Raw genomic sequence first — 9,986 nt, forward strand, 5'->3', positions numbered from 1 at the left:
CCTTGCATAAACTTATAAAAAGTTGGGTTAGTCTTTTATTACAAATACGTTTAGGGTGGAACCCCACCTTTTGTAAGAGAACGTACATTTTGGTGAATACTATGAAGTTGATAGTACTACCCTTGAGTTTATTCCGCCACCAACTCAAGATTTTGAAATAGAAAGTTCAATCCGAGATAAACAAAAAAACAACAAACTTCTCTATCCCATAAAAGAATAACGAAGAATACGATGCATGGAAGTTTTTCTCGAGATTAACCCTTAACTAGTAAACTTAGTGGTTGTATTAATTCCAAACCTTTGTATCTAGAAGTAAGATCTCTAGTGAACCGTATGGTAAAATGTTCACAGTTATACAGAAGCTAAAATGTGATTCATAGTTCGGTTCATGGCAGCTCATCTTGTCACCAATGGCATCGACATTGTAAACCCTAAAATACATAAAATTAGGTCGGAAAAACAGGAACGCGAGATGGAAAATGTCGAGTGAGAACTGAAATACATATAATTAGGTTTAGATTTACATTTTATTACAGTCACACGAACAGATGACACAAGAATACTCACTAATTTCTCCTTTGCTTCGAAAAAAGCAGACCAAATTGAGAAGCAACTCGTTTAGAATCAATATACCTTCTCTTGAACGTCATCATAAATGTTTTAACATTTACAATCCTACTTTACAAGATTGACAGGGTGCAAATGAAGGAATCAGTGTAAGTACTCACTGCACTACTATTTTACCTCAGAGCAATTATTTGCGTCTACGGGTTCTTTCAAGCAGCTAGATATTGCCATCACCGCAGATTCAATCGCTCCATCTTCTCCCTGTTCCATCCAGCAGGTACAATCATATTATTTTCTCAAGAAAATCTTGTGCATTGCAATGCAAACAACCACATAACAACTTCAGTTATCTAAAGCAATAGGGCCCTAACTTCTTCACCTTCTCTTTCCAGTAAAACATATTTCCATACTTCCCTGCCAAGCGGCTCCAAAAGCTGCGTGGAACATCTAGATCAACTGAAGCTCCCACGTTGAAGTTTAGTATATTGCCTGCTCAAAGAGATCAAGAGACACATTAATTAACCTAGGAAAGAAAAGCATAAATATAACAGATCAGTGAGTATGAGTTCAATACCAAAGGTCGGATCAGCAACAAAGACAATAGTTCTATCATCCACTTGCCAGAAATCTTTAATCGCTAAACCTGCAAAAAGTTGGAAAACAAAACTGTAAAAACCATAAACCATGTAAATGTGATATTCTCAGACAGTATCTCAAACATAATCTAATTTACGATCTGGCAACCTGACGTGTTAGACTGCATGACACGAGAACATTTTCTCGCGTCAATCCATATTTGAAACAAGAAAACAAAAGCAAACTACTCTGCTTGGTGAATGCCAAAGCCTTACAAAACATTGAGCAAACCTGGTGTGTCAGGATAGTTCTGGGCAAGAACCCTCAGCTTGTATCCAGTATACTTCTCTATATCAGCAATCTCTTCGGCTAGTCTTTTCTCCTGGAAAAATTTTACCATACATAACATACTTGAGCTCAATTTAATTCTCTGATTTCATTCCGAAGGTTTAAAAATAAAAGAAAAAAAATCCCATTTCCCAATATAACTTACATGCAAGTTTTCCACTTTTCCAACCCAAAAATCTAAGAAAAACAAATGAAAAACCGAAAGGGAAATTCTATTTGAATACATGTTTTGTATCTCTACACCCAACTTAAATTTTTAAGTGAAGTGACTTTTTCTACCCTATTTTACAATTACCATCAAGGACAAGATGCAACTAAAATTAAATTTAAAATTTATCAATACATCCTCATCAACAGAAACCAAACCCTCACACAATCTCTTCAACCCACAGTCCATTCTCGCTAAAACCCTCACCGGCTCTACCTCCAATTAAAATAACGGAATAACCAACAGATTGTCCCAAGCCATACAAAATTCGACCTGTAATAAAATACTCTATAGCGAGGCAAAGGGTAAATGTGCAACAACAACAACAAGGCCTTATCCCACTAAGTGGGGTTGGCTATATGAATCCTAGAACGCCATTGCACTCGGTTTTGTGTCATGTCTTCCGTTAGATCCAAGTAGTCCAAGTTTTTTCTTAGAGTCTCTGTCCAGACCCAACTTACATAGGGACATTGATCAAGACCCAGCTTGTAGAGATTCGGATGTAACAATGGTTGAATGTATAAATTTGTTAAATCGGCAACAATGGTTATATATGAATATGTTCTAAATTGGCAAGACAGAATACCTAGTTAGTTAAGAACATTTAAACACACAAGAATTCAATGAACTCAAACTAACTACTCAGAACACTACTACATTCATGGTCATTGAATCAAGAACCTAAGTGAGTCAACAGAAACCAAAGCATACAAACCAAAAACCGGAAACTTACAGATAGGAATACGGACCTGGCCATCAGAGAGGAAGCCAGCTACATCAATTACAGGGCTAAACTCTTTGGGAAGCAATTCTGGTTTGTTCACTCCAACTTTTGCCTCTGCAATTCCTGCTCCTACACAAAGATAAAAGGAGTTTTTACATTCCTGGTGTTCTATGTTATATTATATACAAAAACAGAAAAGGATAACAAAAACATGGAAAGGCTTGCCTGACCTGAGAGAGAGACTCCGAGAGTGAGAGCCCCTGAGAGCACTAAATTTAAAGACTTGGACCGGAACTCCGAGACCCAGTTGTTGGAATTGGCTGTGGGCTTTTGGGTTGAAGGGAGATGATGAGACGACGTAGTGACAGTGATGGATGGTTTGAATGCAGGACGTGAGGTTGGGTGGGAAGTGGGCGACGGACATGGCGGATGGAGATATGCCATGGTTTCCTGGTTCTGTTCTGGCACCGTGGCAGCTGAAAAGGTTGTGGATAATGGGATGTTAATCTTTTTCTTTTATTTTTAGTGTAATTTTCACATGGAAGTGGCAAGTTCCCTTAATTTGGAATTTGGGTATGGTTTCAATGTTACGTATGATTTAATATTACTGTTGGCTTGGCCGTCAGAATTAGTTTTTTTTAACTGTTTAGATCTTCTATTTTCACTAACGTACTATTGAATGATATAGGAATGAATGAATGACTAATGTTTCATATTAACGTCTCCTACCATTCGTTTGGATAATTATTTCGTCAAAATTGAGAATGAACTTTTGTTCTTAAAAGTCTCAATTCATTGTAAGTGATCATTTACCATAATGGTGGAAAGATGTTGAGCTCTTGCATGACGGCGTAGGTTCAAATCTTGTTGATGGCTAATCTAAAATCTAATTTAACAACAAAATCTATCATTTGACCCAAAAAAAATATTTTTTTTTTAAAAAAAAAAGTTTCAATTCATCTTCTTCTTTTTCTTTCTCAAAACTAATTTACTAGAATTCCAAGTAGTTATGTGAAATTAAACTTTGATGCGCCACCATTTCCGTTGCGGAGGCCGTTATGGTTGGCTTCTGAATTTCAACATATCAATTGGAAGCATATTGATAGGGAGACTAATTTCGTGGTGGACGCATTAGCTCATGTGGGCCTCAATGTTGCCAACCCACATTTTTGGGATTTTTGTCTTCCGATTTCGGCTATGGAGGCTTTTAATTTTGATTGTATAGAAAATGGTTGTATTAGAGGTTTTAAGTTTTAATAAATTTATTCTTCATCAAAAACAAAAAAAAACTAAATAAACTTGCGAGTGTAACATTTTTTAACATAATATGCCCTCATAAGTTGGTCATATGCATTGCACCATGTGATGATTTAACGGAACCATGAAAATTTAGGGGCCTCAAAATCTATTTCAAGGTTCAAAGAGGAGTGAAATAACATCCAAAATTCATGGGGCATTACTATGTTTTTCATTTATTTATTTATTAATAATTTTGTCCACGAGATCACATGTGGTTCAATATCCTAGTAGATAGAATATTAAATTTACACTCATGCGTCTCATGTTTAAAACTCTTCATTTCCAAAATAGCATAATAATTTCGAACCCTTCCTCTCTCTTATATAAATTGAAAGAAAAAAAAACAAATTTCTCGTACACGAGATTTGAGTTGAAAAAGAGCTTATTTAAATAAATTGGAGACCGAGAATAGCTAGACTAGTAGACTGGCTATATTCCAACGTCATATTTTACTTATTTTATGTGATTTGTAAGTGAATGCAATTATCCAAAATTTTACTGGTTTTTGCATATGATCCAATATCCTAATTAATAAAGTGTGTTGTGTTTCTAGCATGCATCTCGAGTTCAAAACTCCTCTTCTCCTAAATTAATGTAATACTTTCAATGAAGTCATGGATTCCATGGAAAGGATTCAGAACCGCTTGGCAAGAAAATGAAAAAGCTCAAAGCCTCAAGGTGAATAGCCTAGATCCACCCTAGATCCACTAACCTTTGATCACAACCTCTGTAAAGCAAATCCCAGTCCCTTTTTTTTTTCTTTTTTTGAGTACGACGATATATTTTTACACTAAGAGGAAGGGAGATTTCGGCTAAGCGACACACTAGGCAACCGAATTTGGTATCGAATTCGTCATCCACGATATTTGAACTTAAGACCTCTCATTTACAAGTGAAGAGGAATACCACCAGTGACTGAGTAGCAATCCCAGTCCCTTTTTACCAAGTGCATTTAATCTTAGGACCTAAGCTAGAGGACTTCAATGACACTCTAAGGACTTTTGTCCTTGGGGAAGTTAAGGGAGGGGTTCATTCCCTTAAACGTTAGGACAATAATCCTTTCTATTACCACATTATGCAAACAGGAAGCCTGAGGTTAAGTGGCAATCTTCTCAATCAAAACACTATTAAGAACCCTTATAAGACTTACATCATTCACTTGTCCAGAAGAGAACGAAGCTGAATCCTGTAGTAACGCAGCTACGAGAGTTCTCCAAGCAAATTTTTAGCAGAAAAGTTCTCACATACCGTCTTAATCGTGCAGCTAATTACCCAAAATAATGCTTTTCAACCTAAACAATTTTCCCCCCCACCTACCAATTCACAAAATGTACCAAATAGCTTGCCATGTGCTAGCAATCAAGATAGTTTTGCATTAGCTTATGCAACTTTTATCCCGAAAAGGCCAGCATCATGTCTGAATAAGAATGACAAAATATGTTACGATGCTTGTCAAATATCGTTACAAATGCAGAGATTCAAAGGAAATGATTTTTGCAAACCACTTTTCCGCACGCCCGTGTTTATTTATGTTCCTGGATTCCAAGGCAATGGGCGTGCGGAAATCATTTTCAAACTCAATCACCTGCAGAAAAAATGATCACATCACACAACTCAATGGCATTAGCAATGATAAAGGATAAAATTCGGATTTAAGCACTCGATTCAATACAGAATATGATTACAATGAAGAAGCATAATAAACCTTATAACCCTTCATGCTATGAGAGTTTCAGCCAAGTCGAATTAGAAACAAGAGCATGCCTATTTCAACATACAAGTAAAAACAGCTAAGGGAAGTAAACAGGCCAGTTGAAATAGTAGGACTCCCTGTGGTCCCTGTCCATGTACTCGTTCCACTGCAACAGCAACAAAAAAAAAAACATCCCTTAAATTATAGGGCTCCAAGATTTTCAAAACCCACAAAATTACCAGTTGGGTTTCATAAAAATCGGTAGAAAGCTTCAAAATTTCAGCTTGTTTTTCAACATTTGGGACACAACCAACCAAACATACCTTAAATTTGTAGGGCTCCCCTTTCTTCATGGCCTTCTTCCAGTGGTACTGCTCAAACAGCATTGCTTTGTCATGCCAACTGCAACCATTTTTTCAAAATTGGGAAAAAAATAAATTCAGAAATTCAATAAACACAAAATTACAACCAAATCACAAACTGGATAATCGTCAAAACTCAAAAAATGGTGACATACTTGAACTGATTGGAGAGCTGCCACATGTAGGGATTGACCCAGGTGAGGGCTGAGAAGGCGGCGGACCCGATCCATATGTTCACAAATCGTTCCGGGTCGGCGTGTGGGACCCCCGGGTCGCCTCTGTATGCGTTACCGAAGTACTTCTCCATTTCTCAGTCTCTCTGTTGCTCTCTGCGCTCTCTTATCCTCCACCTCCGATGAACACAATGAGCAGAAATATATATCCTCGAGTTTTGATATTTGGGCCTTGACGGGTATAACAGGCCCGTACAAATCCCGAGCCCAAAACCCAAATATGGGCCCATCTAATCTGTACTAAGAATTAAAGAGGGGAGTTAGGATTTTGATTACGGACTCACGAGTCATGACCAAAAGTTCTATGGTACTTAAGAATACAGAATATCTCGGACTTCTGACCTGTAAGATTTTAGTTTGAGAAATTTGGAAAAGTAACCATATTTTAGAACCTATATAGAATTATAGCCATCATTTTAGTTTTATGATAATTCTAACCAAAACTTGATGTAAAAGTAATAATATACCCTTAATGACAAGAAATTCCCCATTGCTCTAACCACGAAAAAACAACAATTAGTTGAGATCTTGAAGCATAAAAGAGGTAGCCTCTTGAATACTACTGAGTACCCCTACTCTCGAACCTATAGATATTCAAATGTAATCTGAGAACGTGAAAATTGAAGATAACCCTGTAAACTAAACATAAAAATTAATCAAAAACTGAATCTTCGAAGCAAAATTTGAATCTAAAAATAGAGGAGCAAAAACCATTTTAAACTAAAATCTGTGTGACGTTTTTCTGCTAAACTGGTGATTGAAAATATAAAAGCCAATAATGTAATAAATCCCGAATGATATAAAAGCCAATAATGTAATAAATTCTAAAGAAAAACATCCACATCATGCGCTAGAATGGAGTCTAATTGGATTCCTGCAAGTTTGGCGATTGTGGTATGTCCCACCACAACGACTACACTTTTTCACTATCCTTTCCTCCCCTGAGATGGGATTTTGTTTGTCTTGCGTCTTCCAAATACAACTTGCCTAATTGGAGGTAACACAACTTTATTCTGCACCTCTTCCGGCACACTCCATTCACTCTTGTTTCCAATAGGCCAAATGGGCTCCTCGTACGCTGGCACAATTGCATTGGCTGTGTAGAATTTGGAGCACATATTGTACACTGATGTGTTGCGAATTCGACATGCAACAGTTGCATGGACACATGGAAGTTGGTCGAGATCAAACCTTCTACATGTGCATGTCTTGGCATTTAGGTCAACTATATGATATAAGTTTGTCTCATTTACATGCACTGCATAGTGATTAATGGAAGATACCTGCATAGTTGTCAACCATGTGAAGAAAAAAAATTATAAAATGCACACACAATACCTTGAAGAAACACCAAAACAGAGAATATGTCTAACTCAAAATTCACATCTATTGAAGTCTCACTAATCTAGGCATTGTCTTGAAGAACTTGACTTGGTTGTTCATCACCCAAAATGTCCTCATTCTCTTGAATTGCCACTGTTGGTGATGGGGAACTGCATGCAATTGGGTGTTCATCTTCAGGTTCGTTTAGAGGATATGTTGTGACATATAAAGGAATCTTATCGGTTTTGCACAAAGACTTTCACATGCCCAACTAGTCACATCGTCATTGTCAATAATCTCCATCATATTTTTCATCCCTAAGTTGCATTGATAATATACTGAGATTCTAAATTCACTCGGACTAACACGAAGACATTTATATATTCCATGTATAAGATCTTGACCATCTGTGTATTGGTTATCAACCCTCCATCCGTAGTGGACCACGGTCACAAATTGAGTCATATTCTGAAAGAAAAAAAATTAATTAGCGCGTCTAACTAACCTACAAATATATTCAATTTAGGAAAAAGTTTCAGACAAAAATTAATTAGCACATACTAACCTGCTTATGCAAAATGCCAAAGAAACATTGGTATGGTTGCTTTATTGGAGCTTTTAATTCTTAAATCAACTTGTTGATTTGTCGAAGGATTCATAATATATTCACTTGCATTGGAACATGAAAATCATTAAAGTTTTGACTAAAATCATGATATGAAATATCAAGAAGTTGATTTAGGAATTGGAATCTACAATTGACCAACCATACCATTGTTTCTTGGACAATTTAAAAAGGCTGATGCGTCTTGCTGCCTTTTTTTTTTTTGGTTAAAACATCCCTGCTGCTTAATTATGCAAAATCGGCAAAGAGTTCTCTTCTGGTTTAAGGTGAGAAACCAGAAGGTTGCGAAAGAGTTTAAAGAAGGTTTTGTTTTTGTTGTGAGAAACCCTAATATTAAGGGTTTATTAGTACTTTTACATCAAGTTTTGGTTAGAATTATCATAAAACTTAGATGGTGCCTATAATTCTATATAGGATCTAAAATATGGTTACTTTTCAAAATTTCCCCCTTTAGTTTTTGTGTGTTTAAATAAAAATCTAATAGTTTAAATGTTTGGAATATCATATAATCTAGACCACCGTAAAAAATCTCTACTCTTTACCTAGTTTACTATAATGGGCCACTTGAAAGGTTACAGATCGAAAATCTAATGTGCAGATCTTTCGAATTGAATTACTACAGTTATTGACTCTACGGTTGAACTTTGAACAAGGGTTGACTTTTGTAATTGACGTGTATAACCTAGAATTATGTGTTTTATCACTAGAATTCTTAGAGGGGACTTGTGATTTGTTTAGGCGACGATTGTACTTGAGCGCCTCAATCATTGTGCTAGGGCGTTGTAGCGCGAACTCTAACTTTAATATCTGTGTTATTGGTTATTACTCTAAAAATTCTCATGCTGGTATATTTAGTGGATATGGCATGGATTTACAAAATTTGTTTTTTTTTTTATTATTACTTATTGCTTTTATATTCAATCATTGTTCTATTTCTATGAAATGTGGTTTGCTATACATATTTGAAATGTTTGTGATTTGTGAGGGTTAGTAGAACTCGTATCATGTCTAGTTCCATTAAGCTATTCTGAACTAGGTTCCTAGAATTCTACTTGGTTATGTTGAGTGGTCACAAATAGTGTTCTGCTTGGATTCCATTAAGTGGTCCGAAATTCCTCTTCCTAGGCGGTTCTATTGAGTAGTCTAGAATCGTGTTATGTTTGGATTCCGTTGAGTGGTCTAAATCCCGCTTCCTACTTGATTCTGTTGAGTTGATCTGGAACCTTTCTCCGCTTGGATCCCGTTGAGTGGTCCATAACTTTATCTTTGCTGGATTACATTGAGTGGTCCAGAAGTCCTTTTCTGTTTCTGTTCCGTTTAATGGTCCGGAACCCTATCTTCGTTGGATTCCGTTGGTCTAGAATGCAAAAATTTAGGAGTTATAGGTTTCGGCCGAACTGTGTCGCTCTAACCTTAGTTTTCAACATATTTATGAAAGAACTGGATCCTCTCCAGATCCAAGGGATCTGAGCCAACTGAGCAATGCATCTGGGCCAAACAGGGGTCCATTCTAAAAGTTATAATAATTGTAGCCATTAGATCTAATTCCAATGGCCCGAATGTATTGCTCAGTGGGCTTAGATCTTTTTGGATCCGGAGAAGATCCAGTTCCATTTATGAAATGGATGTTTGGGTCACTCATTCGGAATTTTCATCGAATTGTTGATGTTTTTATGATTGGTATTTATATACTGAGGTTGATGGACTTGTTTTATGGTTATCACATACGTTGGATTATTTCACTCACACAAGCTTTGCAGCTTATCCGGGTTGTTGCTTTGCCAGGTGCACCATTCCCACGGTGTATATGAGGCGATTGTACAGGTGACAGGGTATAGTAGATACGGGGTACTTCCAGGATAGCAGTGAAAAGTTCAGAGAGTTTGGAGTGACTACGCCTTCATATCTTCCTTGCATTATTTTTGAACTATCTTTTTGGGAGCCTAAGGGCATATTGCCCTAGTGAGGGTTATGTGCTTTTGTTGTACAATTGTTATAAATTTTGGGGTAGAGACACCACTAACTTAC

The 9,986-nt window shown here is 36.7% G+C and overlaps 3 protein-coding genes across 4 annotated transcripts; all 3 read right to left on the reverse strand.

Annotated features, from left to right (window-relative positions):
• Window positions 1-473: 473 nt before the first annotated feature.
• Window positions 474-2,971, reverse strand: LOC126594017 (thylakoid lumenal 15.0 kDa protein 2, chloroplastic). 2 transcript variants are annotated; one of them, XM_050260216.1, is made up of 6 exons: window positions 2,654-2,971; window positions 2,449-2,546; window positions 1,435-1,525; window positions 1,142-1,210; window positions 947-1,056; window positions 474-828 (listed from the first exon to the last, which is right to left on the reverse strand). In XM_050260216.1, exons 1-6 carry the CDS (start codon window positions 2,865-2,867, stop codon window positions 736-738), a joined length of 675 nt encoding a protein of 224 aa, XP_050116173.1. In that variant the 5' UTR covers window positions 2,868-2,971; the 3' UTR covers window positions 474-735. The 2 variants fall into 2 exon arrangements, with proteins under 2 accessions (XP_050116173.1, XP_050116172.1); XM_050260215.1 differs by having other exon boundaries at window positions 2,449-2,552; window positions 2,654-2,963.
• A 2,374-nt stretch (window positions 2,972-5,345) lies between these two features.
• Window positions 5,346-6,136, reverse strand: LOC126594018 (uncharacterized). Its single transcript, XM_050260217.1, has 3 exons — window positions 5,933-6,136; window positions 5,739-5,817; window positions 5,346-5,581 (listed from the first exon to the last, which is right to left on the reverse strand). Exons 1-3 carry the CDS (start codon window positions 6,082-6,084, stop codon window positions 5,513-5,515), a joined length of 300 nt encoding a protein of 99 aa, XP_050116174.1. The 5' UTR covers window positions 6,085-6,136; the 3' UTR covers window positions 5,346-5,512.
• An 800-nt stretch (window positions 6,137-6,936) lies between these two features.
• Window positions 6,937-7,299, reverse strand: LOC126592195 (uncharacterized). The gene has a single exon (XM_050257924.1). It carries the CDS (start codon window positions 7,297-7,299, stop codon window positions 6,937-6,939), a length of 363 nt encoding a protein of 120 aa, XP_050113881.1.
• Between the last annotated feature and the right edge of the window lie 2,687 nt (window positions 7,300-9,986).

The sequence above is a fragment of the Malus sylvestris genome, chromosome 12 (genome assembly GCF_916048215.2).
Source record: "Malus sylvestris chromosome 12, drMalSylv7.2, whole genome shotgun sequence".
NCBI lineage: Eukaryota > Viridiplantae > Streptophyta > Magnoliopsida > Rosales > Rosaceae > Malus > Malus sylvestris.